The sequence below is a fragment of the Larus michahellis genome, chromosome 7, assembly GCF_964199755.1.
Source record: "Larus michahellis chromosome 7, bLarMic1.1, whole genome shotgun sequence".
Classification (NCBI taxonomy): Eukaryota; Metazoa; Chordata; class Aves; order Charadriiformes; family Laridae; genus Larus; species Larus michahellis.
Window position 1 is genome coordinate 17,804,151 of NC_133902.1, and position 22,053 is coordinate 17,826,203.

The following is a 22,053-nucleotide window of genomic DNA, read 5'->3' on the forward strand; positions in this document are numbered from 1 at the left end:
AGCTGGCTGCGTCAGAGTAAGGCTACAGCTGATTCTCTTCGTACTGGGATAATTTTAAATTTTATTTTATTTTTTTATTTTTTTAAGTCGAGGAAGGGTGTCTGTTTAGAATTGCTATTTCTCCATCATTCCCGTGCAGCTTCCTGATCTTTGGTACTGACGGGTGGTCCTTCCGCAACGGGACAACCCGTCTCACGTGCAGCTGAAGGGGATGCTGTGAAGCCCACTCTGTCTTGGTGCTTACAAGCTTTGCACCCCTACCCGGGGCGGGGGGGGGGAGCGGGACACAGCAGGGATTCAGGAATCGCGGCTCGTGGTCCCAGAGGTGCTATAGCTGCCTGCTGTTCCCCTGGGAGCGTCAAGGGCATTTTTATCCGAAAACTAAGTCCACTGTTTCAAATATGTGGTAGGCACGTTTGCCACCGTTAAGTTCTCAATGTGTATTCCATTTACGAGCTTTTTTTTTTTTTTTTTTCCTAATTGAAAATATTTTCTGTACATAATTGAATGCCCTCTTTGGGCCACCTTCCTCTTACAAAGCTGAGAGTGATGTTTGAGAAACAAGGGCAACCAGGCTGTCATGCAGATTTCGGGTAGAAGAAATATACACTCCTTTCATAAAAAATTTTCTGAAGGTGAACATTGAAAAAAACTACAGAATGTTTTTAGGGGAGGAAACTCCACTGTATTATAGGAAAAATTATATATCCGGGTTTGCCAACTAATAACCTCATACTTTAATTAGGCTGTAACACAATTGCTTTTAACCTAAACGTAGTGCTTTTTTCCCTTGGAGACGTAAGCGTTGGCGGTACCTATGTTGAAGTGGCATAGACTATGTGATGAATTCCCCCAAGTGTTTGGGAGTCTGCGGGGAGGATACCGGGTCGTGCACACAGTGGCGATCCCTTTGAAAGAGAGGAGGTCACCTGGCGCCGTCTCTCCAAGTCAGGAGAGACCTTCTCTGGCACTACAGCTGGTGATGCTCCAGCCGCAGGAGAACAGACACCGAGGGTCCTAGCCTCTTGGGGTGCAGAATTACAGCATACCCTTTTTACGTGGGTTTGGTAGGATGGCTGTGAGAAGTTGCGTGGCACCTCCTGAGCACGGAAGTGGGGCTAGCATAGACTCCATCCCCCTTCTGGCATGGTGAGGCAGAGCCGGGGAAACCCCTTCCCACCACGGCTGAGAGTGAGGATGGAGGATGTTCTTTAATGGCTAGAGCCCAGCAGGGCTTGGCGTTGTGAGCCGAGGTTTCCGGGCTCTGCGTGCTTTTCAGGGGATGTGTTTGCACTTTGCAAAGGATGTTCTTGAAGCCGTCCAGGTGCAGGAACAGGCAATATATACTGACACTTGGAAAACCTGCAGGAATCGTTCCCCTTGCTTTTGCTCTGTTAACCCATCCGTTTTCTGTTCTTCATCTCGCGTTTAGCCCCTCTCGTTGCTTTTATGGAACCCACTTGCCAGGCTGTTTATGCCCTTTGAGCATGTTATGAGCAAATTAAAAACAAATTGAGATCCAGTCAATAAGAAATCCTAGCAGAAACATGTTAGCTAAAGCTGTTTTCTCCAAAAATGGAGTCTGCGGCTGTGATTTTCTTTGTCCCTCATTTAACCCTTTTCATCACACCAGATAGTTTTAAATCCCCCTACTGTTGCACTTTATCCATGATAACTAAAACACTAGAAGCAAGTCGGCCTTTGCTATTAACATCAGCACTTCCTTCTATTTATTTTAAGCTAACTGCTGTTGTTGAATGGTGGGGACGAGTCGGATGCGTCAGACCTGGGATCTGACCCTTGATATTCCAGGAGTTGAGGGGGGTTTACTTCTCCTCGCTGTTCATGAAGAAAGAAGATCTAAGCTTGGGAAAATTCAGGGTCCTGACAGTGCAGAGATTTGGCCAAGGGCTCTCATTACCAGATTTCCAATTTCATTGCTAAAAGGGGGCAGAAGAAAAGCTGGTTTTGGAGAATCTTGATATATTCTGGGCTAGGTGCTGCTCAGAAAGCTGGGCAAGCTCCAGGAAAGTAGAGAGGATTTTTTAAGCATTTGGGCATAGTCTATAATAACTGTGTAAACATTAATATTGTTTAATTTGCCGTCTTTTCCCCGTTTCCTTAAATTATGTGTGTTAGGCAAAAAAAGCTATAGCTGCACTTGGAGATTTCCCCTGGCCAGAGGAAGCTGAGTAACGTAGGGAGAGGAGTAGAGGTGGGAATACAGATACGGGATTAGAAATGATCTCTGGCACTGTAATGTAGTATAATTAGATTGTTGGGGTTTGGATAGCTTCATCTTTTATATTTGTATGGAGATCGGGAAAAATGAAGTAATTTGTAGTTTCTAGTGTAAAGTAGTAATAGTGGAGACAAGCACAGATTTCACAAGGGGGTCCCGAAGGGGCCTTTTCCAAACGTCTCGGGGAGCCGCGTTTGCACCTTAACAGGGAACAAATGGTCACGGTGGCTGGAGGGACTCAAGGTAAAGGAGGACAGCGTTGGGGACCAAACGTTGGGGCAGTTTGGCTGGATAGGAGACAACTTGCTCATTCCCATCTCATCATCCGGCATCTACGTTTCCCCCTCCAGTGGCTGCTACAGGGATGCGTACATGGGATCTCTGGCTATTAGTCTTGGATCCTCAGTTCAACATCTCCTTCCATTCTTGGTGATTTGTGGGTAAAATTTATTGCATAGAAAGCCGGTTTTGGATGTTCTTATGTTTGCTGCCTAGCAAAAAAACCAAACAAAACAAAAAAAAAAACCCACCTCCACGTTAAAGTTCTTTTCAAGGTAGAAAAACACTAAACTACCCCCAATTAAAAAGGTTCTGCAATGAGTTTTGACGTCTTAAATTCTAAGCGGCAGAAAGAAGGTTGGTTTGAATGGTTTTATTAGAGAATAATCTCCTGTTTGAAAAAATATAGAGGTTAATAGAGGAAAATATCCAAAGCTGTAGGTAGGTAGATTTGTTGTGTTATGACATTCTAGGTTTGGTTTTGTTGTTTAGCATGGGCCAGTTTTTAAAGTAAATATCGGGTGGTCTTATCTCCTGAGAGTTTACCATGAGTTGACTGAATCTGTCTCACGTTTTAAAGGGAGGTTTGAAGGGGTTTGGCCAAGATTTTCAGGAGCTATGAATAGTTCATGTTTTGAGAGGAGGTTTGCATGTTTCTGAACATAAAAGGTTGGTTTGCTTTTTTAATTTTTTTAGAGACATCTTAAGCCCCAAATCACTAGGCATATGCTTCTGGTCCTCTTGGTCCCCGTGTTTCATTTTAGGTGGCAGCAATACGTGGGTGAATTAACTCCCATCTTTTACAAAATCGTTCCCTGAATGTTTGGGGGGGAACTTTTGCTTGTGGGCAGATGAAATAAAAATGTCTTTGTGCATTTCAGCAATTTTAGCCTCTTCATCTCTGTATGTCCACCTATCTCCCAAATCCCTGTGGCATACTCAAGCGGTAGCGGTTGGTTCTGTTGACGGGCAGAGCTTCAGCTTTCTCTTGACCATGAACTTTCTGGATGTGTGTTTAGCTTCCAGTACTAAGGATTGACAATTTTGCAGTGCTTCAGAGCTAGTAATTTTTACCTGTGTGTTATGTACAAAATGTGAAGGGAGGGGAGGGGGGGGCGGGGGGTGGGGGGAAGCTTACAGAGGTCTAATGGCATGCATTTGGGATGACCATGTTGCTTGCTGGCAGTGAATGCACCATCAGCTCTTTTGTGTATGCCCTGTTTTCCAGAACCGAATGGTGGGGTTTTTTTGTTTCTGAGAACTGAAGTAGCCGAAAACACTTTCCTGGTCCCCTTGAATGACAAGGTACAGGGAGTAAAACCCTTCACAGCAGTCAGCTTGCTCTAGGGTCTGGTCTGTGCTGAAGGCAAGCCCCGAGCTCATGCAGGACCAAGGAAGGGTTTTGGTGCTGAAGGTGGGTTGTTATTTGGCAACTAGTTCCCAGGTCCGGGGGTTGAGTTGGGTTGAATTGGTGGGTGAAGTGCAGTCAAGGTGGTTTGAGTCCAAAGGTAAAGGCGGTGTATCACATGGAGGTCACTACACGCGCTTTGCATTTGGTGTGCATACGTGTGCTTATATATGCATATATGCTCTACATACAATTGTATGTAATTGTGGGAATGTACGCGCGCACATTTACGCATTAATCAAAATCAATAGCTAGAGCCAGATGTTCGGTTAGATGTTTCTAAATGGGCGAGTTTCCCACTTGAGTAAGACCAGACATTTCCAAGAGTGCGGGAGACAGGCTCAGGATGGGGCTCAAGGATGGAGAGATGCGGGAATACAATGTACAGGCTTACGGCGGCTCAGGGGAGCCGTCCCAGCTCTTAACTTCAGAAAACCTTTAACTTCTCCACTGGGACTGAAGTAGCCTCTTGCTTGAGAGAAGAAATCCAGCCCTGGAGGTGTTATCATGGGAAACGCTGGGGAAGGAGGTGCTGAAGGTGGAAAGGACAGGGGACTTGCTGCTCAGAGGCCCTTTTTTTAATATAATTGTGCTTGAAACTCAGCTCACTGGCTGAATTTAAATGTGGAACCAACGGGCTGCCCTCCTGTAGCTGATTCAGTGACGCTTTGGCTCCTGATGCTGTTCGCGGGGCCGTTGGGGATGACAGTGGTGAGATGTTTCTGAAGAGCGTTCTCAAGGTGGGTCCCTTCCCGAGAGCAGCTCCTCGTCCCTCCCTCCATGTGTTCTTGGCCATTAAACTCTGGCCCCAAGATATTGCCGTGAGGGAGCCCCAAACCTCAGCTAAGGCTTTGTGTGTACCGAGTAGTCCAGGAAGATGTGACGAAGAGGTGTTTCTACCCTTCCTTTCGGTTTATAGTCCTACCAGGGGAAATCAGCAGGGAGAGGGCAAGCCTGGCAGGGCGAGAGGGATGTTTGCTGGAGCTGAGCTAGGCAAGGTATGGTCGGAAACATGGTTGGGTGCACGCAGATGGTGGGAGGATCTCCAGTTTCCCCTTCTTGCGCCTGTGACAAAGTAATTTCTTTGGAATGCTGTTGAAAACCCCTCCAAGCGTTTTTTCTGATGTATCCAAGGAGCGTTGAATCTACAGAGCTCGTTTTGGCGATTGCGGGGGGGAAAATAGGATGTACCGTCCTTAGAAAGCACGGCCCTGTGCTCCATGGAAATGCCAAGTTTCCAGGGGACCGCACGCATTCGGTCCAGCTCTCTTTTGCTATTTTAATGTCAAGAGCATCTTCCACTTGTAGATGGCTTACATAGGTGGGTGCACAAACCGAAGGGGAATTTGGGAGAGGAGTGGCTTTTAAAACACCAGGGACTTGTTTTGTGTCACGAATCGCCTTTGGACTCTGGTTTGGGATGGCAGGGGCCTGGGTCTGCAGCTCCTGCTGCCTTAAACCTCTCGACTTCAGCGGGGTTTGAGCGTAGACCAAACGCTTTGCCAAGTGCGAGGCAAAACAGCTTTTGGGCGGCAGAGTTGGGCGCGGGTGGGCTGTATCCTGACCCCTCTCAGGTCCGAGTTTGGCCCCTGGTTTCAGCAAGGTTGTGATTTGAGGTTCAATCTAGCCGGCCCCTCTATTTTGGGAAGTGTCGTCTGTGTCATCACTGTGGAAGCAGATGGGTACGCTCTTTCTTTCTCTTATTCCTTAATACCCTGTGACCGCCTGCAAAGGCTAGATTTTACGTTTGGCCACGTTTAAGCCCTCAAAGCCTTTCAGGTTTTCTGCTTCGTGATGTTTGTCTTTCTGGTCGGGATGGGGAGAAAGGGAGCCCAGGTGAGTAGGGACACCTGAGACCTGTGTTTGGGGTAGAGGCAGAAGATACCTAGCACATGGCAGGCTTTATAGCAAGTTTGGCGGGGGGGAGGGGGGAAGGGCTGTCTGTTTCTGTAAATAGTAATGTATAAATGATGACAAGACAGTGTGGAAATTATTAAAAAAGAAAACGTCTTTTTGTTGTTGTTTTTATATTACCTCATTCAGCGAGTTGGTTTTACAATGATTCAATGATGCTTTATTTATGTTGTTTGTACTGTAATTAAACCGATTGACAAACATTTCACTTTGCTTGTTGTTTCATATGATTTTGGTTTGATTAAGTATGCCAGTTTGTATTATGTTTCCCTTTCCTCTCTCTCCACGTTGAGATTTTTTTTTGTGTGTCAGCTGTACAGTATTCTGAATAATTAAAAAAAAAAAAAAGGAAAAAAAAGTTGTAAAGTACTGCAGAGAGAGGCTGCTATATTGTATAGGTCTCTTTCTAATAAAGACAAGAAAACTTGTTTGTCGCAGCTTGCTTCTTTGCTTGGGTCTTCGTTGCCGTGTTCTTGAGATACACCTGCCCTGGCCCCACTTTCTTCTCGTGTTAATGATGAGATACTGTCACTCTTTGCCAGTAATAAAGATGAAGTATTATCCGAGACCTGGGATGTCAGAAGAGCCAGTAATGGTGCAAATTGATAAATTAAAAAGCAATAAGTCAACCGGACCGTAATGGTGTATATCTAAGAGTTCTGAAAGTGATTATGAACTGAATGACAGATCTCCCAGCAAAAATATGCGAGCTTTCATTAAAAACAGTTATTCTCCCCGAGGAAGAGAGAGTAGTAAATGTTGCACCTCGGCTTTAAGAGTCTCTGGAGGAGATCCAAGGAATTAGGCCAGTAACGGTTACATCTGTATCCGCTAAATTGGTTGAAATGATCATTTAAAATAAGAATAATAAAACATCTTTAAGGTCATGATATGGTGTGGTATTGAACGAAAGTCGTGGCTCTTTATTAGGTGTCTCTGAACAAGTTGTTTAAAGCATTGAACAACGAGCAACTGATTGACGTTTATTTATGGTTTGAAAGGTCTTGGCCCGAGCATGTCACGAGAAGAAATCAGGAATCTAAGTAGGGCCAAGGAGTAGACGAAATATTGCCCTGGTGCGGAAAGTGGAGAGATGGGATGGAGGGGGAAGCAAGAGGTGATGGGGGTTCACCTGAGCAGCCTGGTAATTAGCCACATGGCAAAGGGGTCCCTGCCAGCGTGTCTCCAGGGGCTGGCGATACGGTTAGTCATAGCGATGGCTACGGAAAAACTACGTAAGGGGTGGGTACATAGAGAATAGCGGATAAAATTCAGTGAACATGCATTAAGGGGGAAAAGAAGGGAGATGACTTAAATGACGTGCCATGGGATGAAGAAAGAAATCGTAGATTTTAAGATCTGTAAGAGCACCGTGGAGCGAGACAGCCAATGCTGCGGTTTGGCCAGCGATGCTTGTCCCACCGCGTAAAAGACGTGGAGAAATTAGGGATATTCAGAAATGAGTAGAGCTATGAAGAGGTGAAAAAAATGGGGAATTTCTCTTGAAAAGAGGCGCAAAGAGGGGGGTATGACAGCCATAGGTAAGCAGTGGAGAAGCAGCAGATTGGGGGTGTCTCTTTTCCTGGATGTGCTCCCAACGTGGTGCATGGGCTGGTACCAAAGGGCAGCACGGTCAAAACCGATACCATGACGGATGGGCTCTCTGACGCATCGCTGGACCGGAGACCTTGCTTGCAGCGGGATTTTGCTCAAGAGAAGACCTGGCCAAGATTAAAAGGTGAGCTTGCGTCTTCACAGACTGAGCTGGGCTGCCCAGAGTGTGGAATTGGGTTTGGGTTTGGTTTTTTTTGTTTTATCTTTTGTGTCTGCTTGTGCCTTGGCCTAAATTTGTTCATTCCTCAGGTTATCACCCATCCCATCAGGTCTTCCAGCTGCAGGAAGCTGTTGGTTCTGTCCTGTCTGATAGGGATTTGTCTTGGGCTTGGGGGAGGTTTTCCGTTTCCTTTTCTGCTCTTTGGTTCTCCAAGTGTTCCAGGGAGGCTGTAGCAGCACTGTGGGGGATGAAAAACTACAGGACGGTTAGTCGATTTTATTTTTTTTTCTTTTTTGGGGGTCTGCATCACTGTTTTGTCATGCAGCAGTTGTACGCCTGCCTTCTTGCAAGGTTTTCCCACCCCTGTTTAACCCCATCATGCGTCCAACCAGCGCCAAAGCAGGAGGTGGGTGCTTTGTGTTCCCCCCTTCTGCATTTGAAATGTGAACTTTCAAATGGGGGGAGAACTTGTTTTGGATTCCCTCTGGGTGTAAAGCTATAGTAGTGTTTTTGGTTTTGGTTTTTTTTTTTTTTAGGAATCATCCATCTCTTCCCCTCTTTTGCCCTCCTAAAGGGGCATGGGGTATGATTTTGTGATGGGCATGGCTGGCCGCTCTCTTTCTCTTTGACAACCCTCTGAAGATCTCTGGCTTCTCCTGGAAGAACCTGGTGCCAGGGACGGGGGAGCAGCTTTAAGGATATCTTTCATTCCCACATTTCTCACCTACCCCAAGCCCACCCCTGTGTACCCCTGAAATGCTCTCAGCTGGCGGCATGTGCGGTTGCCAGGGAAGAAAAGAAAATACCCTACTGCAAAGCACCAGGGGTCAGAAAGAGATTCTGAAGGAAAACTATTGATTCCCATAATAAGAGTAGGGAAAAGTGCCCTTTTTTTCCTTTTTTTTTTCCTTTTTTTTTCCTTTTTTTTTCCTTTTTTTTTCTTTTTTTCCTTTTTTTTCCTTTTTTCCTTTTTTTCCTTTTTTCCTTTTTTCCTTTTTTCCTTTTTTCCTTTTTTCCTTTTTTCCTTTTTTTCCTTTTTTTCCTTTTTTCTTTTTTCCTTTTTTTCCTTTTCCTTTTTTTTCCTTTTTTCCTTTTTTTCCTTTTTTCTTTTTTCCTTTTTTTTCCTTTTTTCCTTTTTTCTTTTTTCCCCTTTTTTCCCCTTTTTTCCCCTTTTTACCCCTTTTTTCTTTTTTTTCCCTTTTTCCCTTTTTCCCTTTTTCCTTTTTTTTCCTTTTTTCCTTTTTTCTTTTTTTCCCCTTTTTTCCCCTTTTTTCCCCTTTTTACCCCTTTTTTCTTTTTTTTCCCTTTTTCCCTTTTTCCTTTTTGCCTTTTTTCCTTTTTTTTCCTTTTTTCTTTTTTTTCACTTTTTTTTTTTTTAAGAAAAAAGAAATTACTGTAAACACTGGACTGTTGCCGTGCCATAAGGCCTCACTGTGTGTTGCCACCCTTGCCTACAAAGGTTTTGCTTTGATGGATGCTGGGAGCACCAGCTCAAGAAACCTGCTCCAGAGCCCAGCAGACGCTTGCTTCATAGGCACGTCATGCTTTTAGCCCTCATTCAGAATATCCCCTTGGTAGTTTTGCTGTTTCTTACTTATTCTTGAACACAAATCCAAACTGGTATGACGGGAGTGTTGGGGTGAGACAGCTGAGGACAGCACACACAGCAGTCACGTGCAATGCCATGGTAGGGTGGGCCTGACCCTCCCTGGTAAACAGCTCATCCAAATTCAGCTGTTTTTGTGAACGAAAACATTTTATGTTTCATGAATATCAGGTAAGAGCAGCCTTAAAGAGACGGGTCAAAGATTCACCCACACCAACAACTTTTTTCCACCTGTGGCCAAAAGCCAATGCTGAAGGAGAGTGTCAAATCAGATTATATGGGGCTTCTGCTATGTATTTCCCCAACCTCTAGCTGTTTAAAATCCCAGGGACTTCCAAGCCACCTGTTTTCAGCGAGGTTAGTAATCCTCAGTGGATTTCTCTTCCATCAATTTGGCTGATCCCCTGAATGTCTTGAAAGCTCTGAGCATCTACACCATCCTGCGTTAAGCAGTTCCTCAGCTGAGCCGCAGTGGTGGTGAAGAACCACCACCATCTTCCTCCTCCCTCCCTTTGCAGGACCTAAGGGAGGAAGGGTGGCAGTGGGACCCCCTGGTTTGGAGTGACTTGGCCCAATTTATCTTCCTGAGCGCCCTTCCCGAGGGTGGCACATGTCGCTCATGCCCAGAGTTGCTCAATGACTTGGTGGCAGGAGGTGGAATCAGTGTCCAGAGATGCTGCTCAGAAACTTGATGTTACCCTGACTGTGAAAAACCCAGAAGAAATCTGGGCTGGGGAGCAGCATGTTCCACACAAAGCTCTTCTGAGCCCAGCATCACCTGCCTTCGAGCTCATCATTTTGCCCTTTTTTCACTATTTCAATGATGGATCTGAGGTGGGTGATGCTTGCAGGGAGAAGCAGGCAATGTGGTTTTTCCCCACTGAAGTATTCCTATAGCATTGCAATTCCCACCCCAGCGATGCCCAGAATATGACTTTGGAGAATCGTTTAGGTTGGAAAAGACCTTTAAGATCATCGAGTCCAACTGTAAAGAGAGAGCAGAGACTACAGGGGTTACTGGGAGAGCACGTTAGGGAAACGCGGTTACTCCTGTTGAAACCACTAAATGTGCAGTAGGAAAACCACAAACCTACGGCGGGACCGGGAAACCCACCAGGCGGTCGTTTATCTCGCCTAACGTCCAGTAAAGCCCTTAATTGGCCAATAAATGCGGTCACAATAACAGCGCTCGACACGCAGCGCCACTGCCAGCAATTAGCACTTATTTATTTGCATTCTGCCCCCACCGATCTCTGCTCCCCGACTTCCAGATCTGTTTGTTTTTAAGCCAGAGAGACTCCTTGCATTTGCCAAAGAGAGGATGAGAGGAGCTAAAGCAGCGGAAGAAAAAAAAAAAGAGGTGCTGTGCCATGGGGCAGGAGCGATGGAGGGATTCGGAGCCGCAAAACCATCTGCAGGGCATTCCCATTGCTCAGGGAATTAATGTCGGGCTCCGAGGGAACGTAATGTGCCTGGGGCTCGCTCAAGACTTTTAAGAAATGGCTCGGCATCGGTGCTGCCGACACCGAGGGCTGCTTGTTACTCAGTTGGAAGAGAACCGCCTGCTCACCGTTTGCAGTAGAAAATAATCATTTATTGTCACTTTGGCGCGGGAGCAAACAATTCATATCGTTTCGCCGGATTAGCGGAAATCAGAGGCCAGGTATTTCCATCTGATGAAGCGAGGGCTGGCATCCCAACCAACCTCAAGTTGCCAGAGCTGGAGGAAGGACACGGTAGAGAGACAAGCAAATGCCTGATGCCCATCGGCAGCTGCCAAGATGGGGGCCCCTGAACGCCAAAACGCCTGCAACGCTGACAGCAATGGATGGGTACGTGTCTTGAAATCCTGCCTCTGCTTTGGGCTGTACAGGAGGGCTTTCATCTACTTGCAGGCAAGAAGAAACCACGGAGAGTCCTTGGCCTCTGTGCCGGGATGAAGATGTCCATCAAGCATTTTGGTGTGGGTCCCCAAAACGCCAGCTGGGTGCGGGAAGGAAGGGCCGGGAGGTGGAGTTGAGGTGTCAGAGCTGCACACTGCCATGGGAAAAAAAAAAAAAAAATTATACCCCCTTCCCACCCATCCCTGTGTTTACCCTTCCGAACGGGCTGTGTTTGGAGGCATTCTGCAGTTTCTGGGAGTTTGTGGCCTGGAAAGGGATTGTGCTGCCAAGCAGCTCGGCGACCGAGGCAGAAGAAGGCAATTCCCCCCTGCGCCACCCCAACAGCACCAGGGAAGAAGCCCGGGCAAGTGTGGGGGCACAGAAGGCTATGAGAATTTCCCCAGACAGACGAGCATCAACGATGCTCAGGAAAAGCGGATTTTGGTACCCCCTTCCTTCCCACCCCCAGCAGGCTCCCCGCCTCCTCCTCCTCCTCGCCAGAGATGCAGCATCTACAGCTCCCGCTCTGCAGATCCAACTGGTAATGGCCGGGCTGATTGACTGCAGATTTCCCTGTAACTGAGCTTAATTAGCAAGCTAATCAGGTCTGGAGATGGTTCCAATTTATTTATTGGCTGATGGCTGCCACTAATCAGCCTGGCCAGTTAATACCGGCAAGTGCTGAGGTTTGTGCCAGGTGAACAAATAAATAATGTCAGGATTTCACCATTTCTAGCACTGGGAGCTGGCAAAATTAGCCCGCGGAGCGGCCAAGCTCGGGTGCGGGTAGGGTGTACCTGCAGCATCCCCTCCCTGCGGGCTGAGAGGGGGGGTCCGAGCGCCGTGCCCAGTTCAGACCAGCTCTGGCCCGTCAGGAGGATGCTGCTTGCAGGCAAGGGTAGGGAAGGGACACGTTCTGCCCTTTGCACGCCGGCAGAGTAACAGAGCTCAGACACCTAAAATAGTTCTTGCGGCGTGGACGAGGCGTCCAAATGCAGTGTCGTCCCTGGGTCACCCCTTTTGAAGGTGACCTGGAGCAAGCCTCTTGCAACTCGTGCTTCTCAGTTGCTTCCAGCTGTGTGGAGGTGACACAAAAGAGAATTTTATTTTGCTTTTCAAAAATCTAGGGGAATTTTGCTGGATTTTGCTTTTCCCCTGGAATTAGCAGGAAAGCGGCGTTAGTGTTCCCTGGGTTTGCTGGAGCGTCTCCGGGCTGATACGGGATGTCTCTTGAGAGGAGACGAGGAGAAAGGGGATGTGCTGGTGCTGTGGCAGAGCCTGTCTCTCTCCCGAGTGCTGGGGAGCTGGACTCGCTAATTAAAGCACGGTGAAAAGGTCCCTTCCCTCAGCTCCTGTCCCCCCAGAAGTCCCACCAGTCTGTGGATGTGGGATGGGGACATGCCTGTGGGATGGCACCAAGCAAAGGAAGAAAGGGAGCGGGATTTCCACACCTTCATCCCCCGCCTTAGGGAGGAACCAAAGGGAAGGAAGGCGGGATGGAAGGGGAGATGGGGCAAAACAGCCAGGGAAGGTACTTGCTGTGGCAAAAACCTGCACTTGGCGAAAGCACCTCTGCCCCAAAGGCATCCAGCCCCGAGCTGAGGACCCCGAGGGCTGGAGAGCCCCCACACCTTGTTAGGTGGCTCTGATTTTTAATGGCCCTCCATATTTTAAGCAAAAAAAAAAAAAAAAGAAGAAAAAAAAAAACAAATTTGAGTTTGTCTGGCATCGATTCTCGCACTGCCATCCTCCTGGTGATTTAGTGCCAGTGTTTTCTCCCCGCGAAAGTGCTTACCAGCAATAATCGAGTCATTTCTCAATCAGCCCTCTCTGATAAGGCAGGAGGTGGGTGGGTGTCAGACCATCAGGCGTTTTGAGGGGCTGCAGACCCCCTCCGGACCCTGGCACCCTGGAGACTAGGGGTGACGATCCCAGCGTGGGACCTCCCAAAAGCAGCCAGTGGCAATGTCTGCGGTGGGACTGGGGAGGATCCGAATGGAGCACCTTCCTCAGAGGGCTGCAGGGCATCCTGGCCCGGGGGTTTTTGGGTGATGAAGCCGGCCCACACGGGCCAGGGAGAAAGGGAACGGTGAGCTGGATGGGTGCAGACAGCCCTGCCGCAGACGATGCTGGCGGCGCCCGGGGGGAGCGAAAGCAGGCGGGCGAGTTTCATGGCTGTGGCGCTGAAATCTCCTGCTGGAGAGGGTTATTAGAGGGAATAATTGGGATCACCTTACTTTACAAATGTTACTTTGCAGAATGAGGCAGGAAGACAGATTGATCTCAACTATTATTCATTAAGGAAAGTCCTTTATAAATCCCAAATTAACAATTTCTCTTAGAGAGAGACTTCCTATTACCCTTCTTCCGCGGGAACTTATTGCCACTTTGGAAATGGGGAAATATGAAAATAATTGGGGAGGGGGAGAAATAGCAGTTGTGGGCTTAGGAGCCAAGCATCTGTTTAAAAAAAAATACAGATGTGTGTCTTAAAAATGACCATTACCTTAATTCAGAAAGGCAATGTTTTTGATAGATACTATTAGATCACGGCCATAACGACGTTCATAAAAGCCCAAGTGGCTTCTTAGCGATGAACAGGCTATTTGTAAATGTTCGGCGCTCGGTGGCATATCTACAGGCGGCGATGGTTCGCGGAAGGTCTCTGCTACCTCTCTGTGCAAAGACGTGGATGGCGGCTGGGGGGGAGGACCAGAAAGCTGCTGTTACTGGTGCCAGTTGGGCTGGGTAACTGGTCGCACTGGTCCGTGCCGTCAGGGCTGCGCCAGAGTTTTAATGATTTGGGGTGTGTTGCTGCACACTGGGGGTCTGTCCTGGGTGTTGGGGGGGGTGGGGCGTGTGCGGAAATTTCAACCTGAATCCTCATGATGTTTTGGGCAAAAAACACTGAGAAAAAGATGCTTTTTTTTTTTTTTTTTTTTTCCAAGCAGTGGAGGAAAAAAAAACCAAAACCAAACCACAACAGTTACTACTACTTAAAAACTCTTAGGTGCTTTCCAGCATTGGGGCAGGCCTTTGAAATTTGGCAAGAGGGTGACCTGGTAATTTTTAATGCAGGGGGTTTGTATTTCACGTGGTGCGTTACCCGCCCCCAGCTGCCAAATCTGGGGAGATGGGACATGCCCTAAGGATGCTTCAGGGATGCGCGCGAGAGGGCTTCGGGTAGAGACGTTGTCATTGCCTGGAGAAGTCAGCCTGGCAACTTTGAGTCAAGGTTGCCAGCAAAAAAAACCCCAACCCATTATTTAATCTTCTAACCGTGCCCGTGGCTTCTTTTGGCTGTTCTGGGAATGCCGGCAAGGGAGGCAGACGTCCCTCAAGGTGGTTTTTGGGGCCATACCCACATTTTCCTGCATCGTTTCTGAGTTCAGACGCTTTTGCAGCAAGAATTGACATCTTGAACAAGACCGCACGCGGAAGGAAGAAAGCAAAGATTTCTATTTAGACCTGGGCAGATGCAGTTTTGGTCACCCCAGACAGCATCAGGATACGTTACCCTTTAAAAAAAAAAAAAATTTTAAAAAAATCACTGCTAATTACCCTTTTTGGGTGGCCGGTTTTGGGATATCGGTACCCCTAGAGCAGCTTGGGGGTGTGAAGAGGGAAGAGCTCCAGACATTTGGCAACACAGATTCACCCCGTGAGCTCCAGCTCCTCGCTGTTGATAACATGCTCCTAGAAAATTATAAATGGGAGTCCCCGGTTTGTCTTTCGTTCTGTTAATTAATAGGATTTGAGCATTAAAACTGCTCCCCCAGAGTCGGCGATAGGCCCTTTGCCACTAATTCAGGCCCCTTGCCACTAATTCAGTCATCCTGGCAGGTCAGCGTAAACACCCCATATTTTACTGCCATTTTTAGATTATTCCCCTGCCTTGTGATTATTTTCCCGGGGGACGGCAGGGGATTAATTCCAGGCGCCCGTTCCTCTGCAGATGGTGGCATGCCCTAGCACTGAGGCGATGCCGAGCATCCCCCTGGCAGTGAATAACGCCGCCGATTTGAGGTCCGTTTAGCCGCTGACGAGGAAAACGTCGTTCTGCCGGGTCTGCGCCTCCTCTTCCTCCCCTCCTTTTATGAACGAAAGGGGAGGAAGGGCTTGCCGCGGGGTCAGCCCTGCCCACGATGCAGAGGGAAAAGGGGCATCGGCGAGGAGATGCTCGACTGGCCGCATTGGGGGTCGCAGCCCCAGCGGGTACCGGGCTTCGGTCCGGCTCACTTGGCATTGCAGCGAGAGGCTGAGGTTGTTTATTCCCAAAGGTTTTCTCCGCACCGGGAAGTTTGCAGAAGGAGGAGCAGGAGCCCGCACGCCCCACAACAAGCATCTTCAGGGTTGCCCTTACCAAAAGGGGAGAGAATCGTTTCTCTTCCAGCTAAAACGCCCTTTTCTATACGATTTATCTATATGACTTCATCTCCTGCCGGGGCCGGGAGTCAGAGCACTTGGGAGACCAAGAAAACGCCACGTTTATTCTTTGGGGCCGAGAAGCTAGGAGCTAAAAGCCGAGGTTTAAAATCCACGTGGGTCCGCAAAAAAACACCAACAAAAACAACAACAGGAAAAAAACCCAATAAGAAAATAAGCTTCCATCCCTCCTTCATCCATCAGGCCTGCTTGGAAAGGCGGCCTCTTGCTTCTCCTCTTAGGCTGAGCCCCCGGGAAAGTTGGGCGAGTAAGTTTGCCGAGGCAGAGGGAGGGCGGCACAGATCGATTGGCGAGTTTAATGGGATCAGGTCAGTGTAATCCTGTTTTAGCCATTGTAATTCAGGCAGCCAAGGAGACCTCAAACTATAGGGGAAGGGGCTTTTAAAACCTCAGTGGTCCTGCCACAAAGCCAGAGGCTGGGGCTGGGACAAAAGCGGGAGAGAGGATGAAGTGGCTTGAAATAAATAGATTAAGGCTCTCTATGGGCCGGGCGTAGCAGGAGGGAGAAAAGAGCAAGCGAGGGGCGGGTGAGCATCCCGCGGCAGTGGGGAGGGGGACGGGAAGGGACCTCGCACCCATGAGGGACGCGGGGTAGCTCGGCAAAGCATCCCCTTCTGCCGTGGGGCGGCCGGTTCGGGGCGCAGGGGGTGGGTTTCCCCCACTTCCTTCGCGTCCCCCCACCCCCCATCGTGTGTTTCCGAAGGGTTGGGATAGGCAATCAATTTTTATGATGCAATTTATAATTCATACAAGTTGTCTTCGTACATATGGTGTTGCTTTTGTGTGTCAGGGTGCCGGGTGCTTTATGACGGTGACGGCGGGAATTTGCATTGGCGGCTGCTTACCGGCCTCATCGCTTGCCTCCCCGCACGTGGAGATCCATACGGCCCCGTGGAAGCCCACCCTGTAGGACAGCAAGCCCGCAGGGGTGGGTGGGTGTCTCTTGCAGGGGGTAACTTGTGCCCACTGGGGAATGGGGAAGATGCTCAGTCCTTTGGGGGGGGGTGGGGTTATTCCTGGCAGGGGTAGGGACCCCCTCGCCCATCTCTCCAGATATTGGGGTCAGCCCCTCTCTGGGGGATGCTTGGTGGGGGTGCCCCTGATATCACAGGGGATAACCCCAACGGAGGGGGGGTGGCGGTGGGGGTCCAGTACCGCCAGCCCGGGCACAAAGGGGTCCTTGTCAGCGGGGCAGCCGCATCCCCGGGGGCAGGAGGGGCAGGTAAAAGGCACAAAGCCGAGCCCGGCCAGTCCCAGCTGAAATAATTAAACCAATTAAGTCAATACAAACAGAAACAAGGCGGAAGGCAGAACTGCTGCCTCTGAGGAAGTGGGGGCCGCAGCTGGGGTTCCCCCCCCGCCCCGATGCCGCCCCCTGCTCTGCCATGCGCTGAGTTTGGCCGGTCCCTGCGGCAGCCCTGGCATGCGGTGAGTTTGCCCGGTCGCTGCGGCATAGGCGGTAAAGGGCGGGGAGCAAAGGGGTGAGGGGTTGGGGGGAGGATTTAAAAGCTGTGATGTCTTATTTAAGAGTGAGGGAGGCAGCGTGCTCCTCGCCCCGCCGGAGACGGGTGGCCTCCTCCGGCCACCGCATCCCAGTGACTGGGCGCTTAAAAAAAAAAAAAATCTATACATTTATATATATACATTCAAAAAAGGGGGTTTCCTAAGGCAGGCTGGAGGCGAGGCAGCGAGGAGCGGGCAGCTTTCCTTCCCCTCCGACTTTGGGCTGCTGCGAAGCGGGCCGGCATTCCCGCTGCGCTCCCCGAGCAGTGCAATTATTTGATCTGCAGATGTAAGAGGAATTTATTGTAACAACAAATATAGTGATGTCAAAACCCAACCTTGGATTAAAGCCGGCAGCCAAAGGGGAAGTGTATTAATTTCAAACAGCATCAGAGGCCAGTGCCTATTAGGACGAGCTATTCTTCAGACCCCCCCATCAGAATTAATCATTGGGAGTTAATTTGAAGCTCAGACAAGTTGCTGTTAATTTAGTGCAGGGAGGACGGGATGGAATAAAAAGCTGAGGTGCTGGCCGGGCCTCCTGGGTCTCATTAATCAGCGAGCTGAGACGGCCTGGCTTGATTACAATTTGCAAAAAAATTCATTAGAGCCTGGGCGATTGACAATTTTTCTCTCTGCCTGTGATCTGACTCATTAGGCAGCCAAATGAAAGCCATGATGATGGTGATGATGACAGCTATCAACCCCCTCGCTTGTTTATCTCCTTCTCCGCCGGTCCCCGGCCCGGGGCTCCCCCCCTCCAGCCCCAAAGCCCCGCTCCTGGTTGGGGGGGAGCGGTGGGGGACCCCAACCCGCCGAGCAAATAACTTTCCTGCGCCTGGGGCAGATGCTGGCTTGTAGAGGGAGGGGTGCCCTGAGGTGGGGGGGGCGACACAGGGGTGAGGAGCAGCTGCTCCTCCCTAAAATACAACACACACAGACAGACACCCCCCCGCGTCGGGGTTGGGAGGGTGGGGGTACAGCCGGGCTGCCGCTCGCCCGAGCCGGCTGTGGGTTGCCGTGCTTTCCAAGCAGCATCCCTTTTGCACCAAAACCAAACCAAAATAAATTATTATTATTTAAAAAAAAAAAAAAAAGGAAACTGCTCCGAAGAGGAGCAGCGCTGGGACACCCGAGGCGGTGGGGGGGGGGGACACGGCCCGGGCGGGGCTGCCCCACGCGTGTCCCGGCTCCCCGCTCCCTCCCGCGCGGAAACGAAACCAAAAATTTTTATTAACAATAATAATAAATATTTTTTTTTAACGAGGCAAAGGAGCGGGCGGTGGCGGCGGCTGCCGAAAAGCCTGGAATTACCCGTGGGTTCCCCCCCCGCCCCGAGTCCGTGGCTGCCCGTGGGGCCGGCAGCGACCCCGGGGCCAGGTCGTTTGGGGGGAGCCGCTGGGGGGAGACGGGAGCAGGGATATCCCCCGGAGCCGCCGCCAGCACCCCCTCCCATCCCGGCGTTACAAAATAATAATACTACTAATAAATAAATTATTAATTGGGCTATAAATGATGTGACTACCGCCAAGCCTTGATCTACTCACCGGAGCCTGCCCCGGGAGCCCCGCCGTTACCTCGGGAGAGAATCGCTCCCTTGAATGCCCCCCCCCCCCATTTAATTTTAACAGACGCACCCCTCCAGTACCTCGTTTTCCTCGAGAAATTAAAGCTTTTTAATTCCAAATAGCCGCCGCCGCCGATGATACGGTTTCACCGGCACGAATGCAACCGGGATGCGTAAAATGGAAAAAAAAAAACCGAAAAACAACCAAAACGGGATTAAAAGGATGCGGGGGGGGGGGCAACACGGGACCCTCCGGCTCCAGCCCCCCGCCCCGCCGAAGGGCCCCCACCCCGGCTGCGCTGGGGGCGGGGGCTGGCCGCCGGCCTGGGGGGAGAGCGGTTGTACCCCTCAAAGCACGGTGCGGGGAGCCAGCCGGCTGCCCGGGGGAAGCAAGGCTGTTTCGCCCCCTCTCTTTCGAGGCTATCCACCTTTATTCACCCAAAAAGCCCCTTTTTCCAGCCGCCCCACCCCGCCAAAAAAAAAAAAAAAAAAAAAAAGAAGAAAAAAAATATAAGAAAAAAAGAAAGGAAACTTTTTGCCCTTCTCCCCCCTCCCCACTCCCCGACAATAAATGTGGCTTCGCAAAAAGGCGAGAGCAGCATCGCTCCGCTCCGGCAGCGCAGGAGGGGAAAGGAAAAATCAGCTCCACGCCAAATTCTGGACAGAACAGCCGGGGGCTGGAGGGCTTTTTTTTTTTTTTGTCTTTTTTGTTTCTTTGTCGGTTTTTATTCACAAGACTTAGTTTGCTTTTAAATTTCATAACTTATAAGGAAATAAGCTACATTGAAATAAATTAAACACAATAGAGAAGATCGTGCTTATTTTCCCCCCCCCTCTCTCTTTTAAACATGGCTTGGTAGAATAGGCAAACCAAATCGACAGAAAGCCAGGCAAAAAATATATTTAAAAAATCGTCCCCCAGTGCTTGCCACTCAGCCATCGGAAATAAAATCAAACAATAAAAAAGGCATGAAATGAAACTCTTAGTTTTCTTTCGGTTTTGTTCTCTCGTCTTTTTTTTTTTTTTTTTTACCTGTCGCCCCCGTTAAGAAACAAAACCCAAAAGATGGCTAAAGGCGCGCTGCGGGTTTCGCTGGGGATGTCTCTGCCGGTTGCGGGGGTGGGGGGGGGACACGGGTAAATCGCTGCTGGATCCGACGCCGACACTGTACCGCATCTGTGGTCCCCATCGCAGCCAAGACAGCACGGGTATGTACAAAGTGAGGGCAGCGTAATAATAAATATCTGTGTGTCTTTTCCAGGGTTTGATATTCCTGCTCCGAACCAAAACAGTTTCCAAGCCTCTTTCCTTCGCAGACTCTCACTTGACTCGGTTAAGTGGAAAGTTTCACTTGAAAGTTCACTCGTGGTGGGGATTTGCCGTGTGCTCAGGTGGGATTTCCTTTTCTTGTTGGAGATTGTTTGCTTTAGGTTTGTTTGGGTTCTGGTGGTTTTGGGGTTTTGGTTTTTTTTTTTTTGCTTCATTTTTTTTTTCTGGTGGGTTGCTTTTAAACCCCGTTTCGGAAACTTTTCCCTCAAAAACTTGTGGTTCTGAGCGTAGGGAGAGATCAGGGTCGGGCTTGCTCCAGCTGCTGATGCTGACTCCTGATCGCAAACCTGCTGACGTGCACCGGGATGGGTACCACGATCTTAGGGTTTCGGGAGGGCTCCCCTGTCTTGGAGTTGGCGTTGCCCGCCTTGACCCGTTTCCATTTAGCTCGTCTGTTCTGGAACCAGATTTTCACCTGCACCTCGCTGAGTTTGAGGGCGTGAGCGATCTGGGACCTCTCCGTCAGAGACAGGTACTTTTTGCAGTGAAATTCCTTTTCCAGCTCCAGCAGCTGCTCGCTGGTGAAGGCTGTTCGCCTCCGCCGGTTTTTGCCCGTGGACGTGGTGTTGGTGGAATTGGGGGGGTTTTGGGGGTTTTCCTCCAGAGCGTTGCCAGAGTCCTCTTCCTTGTGAGCCGCCTGGCCGGGGATGTTGTCGTCCGAGCTATAGTCTAGATCGCTGTCCATGGAGAAACTTTCCTCTTTGCCTTTCGCATCCTCTTCTGCTTTGGTATCCTCCTTCCCCTGGCCCCGGAGAGCCCCGGCTGGAAGCGAAGCAGAGGCCTTTCGTTAGCATTTGGTAGCCTCCGTCCCCCGGCCACCGCGCCCCCCCGGCCCACAGGTCCATCACCCGAAAATTGTTGAGTTTGGGTTTTTTGACGCGTGTTTTTCAGTTGGGTTGATTTTATTAATTTTTTAAATTTTTTTTTTTTTTTTTTTTAAGCGACAGGGGTTGGAAACCTCCCTTCTCCTCGGTGTTGCGGCCACCGGCTCCCGAGGGACAACCCTGCCTCCTCCCGCGGGTCCCCCGCCGCCGGGGCCGCCCCTTCCCCCGACCCCCTCCCATCCCGCCCCGCCGCGGGGTGATGCGCGCAGCGGGCAGCGGGACCCCGCTCCCCCGCGCCGGCTCCGGCGCTCACTCACCGAGGGAGGCCTGGACGGCGTCGGCGGCGGGGAAGGGCAGGAGGGCTCCGTCCTTCCCCAGGAAGGCTTTGCCGTCGTCGCCGCCGCCGTCCGGGGGCATCCCCTCGGCTTTATCGAAGTTCCCCGGGGGTGCGAACTTCCTGGCGGCCTCCTGGTGCTGGGGAGAGGCGGGGAAGGTGCCGGGAAGCGTGGCCATGAGGGTGGAGGTGAGGGCCATGCCCTGAGCCAGGCTGGAGCAGAAACCCGTGGGCAGGCTGGGGAGCTGGTGGTGGTGGGGATGCGCGGGGGGCAGCGCCGGCTGCAGGGCGCCCTGCGGCAGCGCCGGGGGCGGCGGGGGGGGCGGCGGCAGCACCACGGGTCGGTAGGGCATAAACATGGGGTAGCCGGTGTAGACGAAGTGGCCGGGGGCGGGCGGCGGGGGGCTGCCGATGAGCGAGTCGATGCTGAAGGCCGTGCTGCTTCCCAGCGGGCGCTGCATCATCATCAGCGAGGGCTGGAAAGCCGCGCTCATGCCGGAGCGGCGGCGGCAGCAGCGACCACCTTCCTCCTCCTCCTCCTCCTCCTCCTCCTCCTCCTCCTCAGAGTCGCGCAGCCCCCACGCGTGGGGCAGAGCCGGGGCGGAGCGGGGCCGCGGCCCACCGCCGCCGCCCGCACATCGGGGCGGCTGCTGCTGCCCGCTGCCCGCCGCCCGCCGCCGCCGCCGTGCGCCCCCGCGGAGCCCGCCCGCCGCCGCCGCGCCGCTCTGCCCGCCCGCGCTCGCCCGCGCCCATTCACATTTTGCCCGGCTGGGAACCCGGCCCGCCCCACGTGGCCGCCGCGGCCGCCTGCTATTGGACGGGAGGACGGCGGGGCGGGGCCGAGCGGTGAGACCACGCCCCCAGCTCCTCCTCTCACCCCCCCCTCCCTCCCCATTCACCGCCTCCGGCCGCCGGACGGGGCGGCCCACGCCTCAGCGCCCAC

The 22,053-nt window shown here is 50.9% G+C and overlaps 1 protein-coding gene across 1 annotated transcript; it reads right to left on the minus strand.

Moving 5' to 3' along the window:
- Positions 1-20,040: 20,040 nt before the first annotated feature.
- GBX2 (gastrulation brain homeobox 2) lies at positions 20,041-21,706 on the minus strand. Its single transcript, XM_074594534.1, has 2 exons — positions 21,094-21,706; positions 20,041-20,714 (listed from the first exon to the last, which is right to left on the minus strand). Exons 1-2 carry the CDS (start codon positions 21,602-21,604, stop codon positions 20,191-20,193), a joined length of 1,035 nt encoding a protein of 344 aa, XP_074450635.1. The 5' UTR covers positions 21,605-21,706; the 3' UTR covers positions 20,041-20,190.
- Positions 21,707-22,053: the final 347 nt, after the last annotated feature.

What these genes read in the sequence shown, in the direction of transcription:
- GBX2 (XM_074594534.1), bottom strand. Translation starts at nt 21,604, where the DNA reads ATGAGCGCGGCTTTCCAGCCCTCGCTGATGATGATGCAGCGCCCGCTG. An exon ending in CGCCGTCCAGGCCTCCCTCG is followed by an intron (nt 20,715 to 21,093) that starts GTGAGTGAGCGC and finishes CTTCGCTTCCAG; the next exon opens with CCGGGGCTCTCCGGGGCCAG.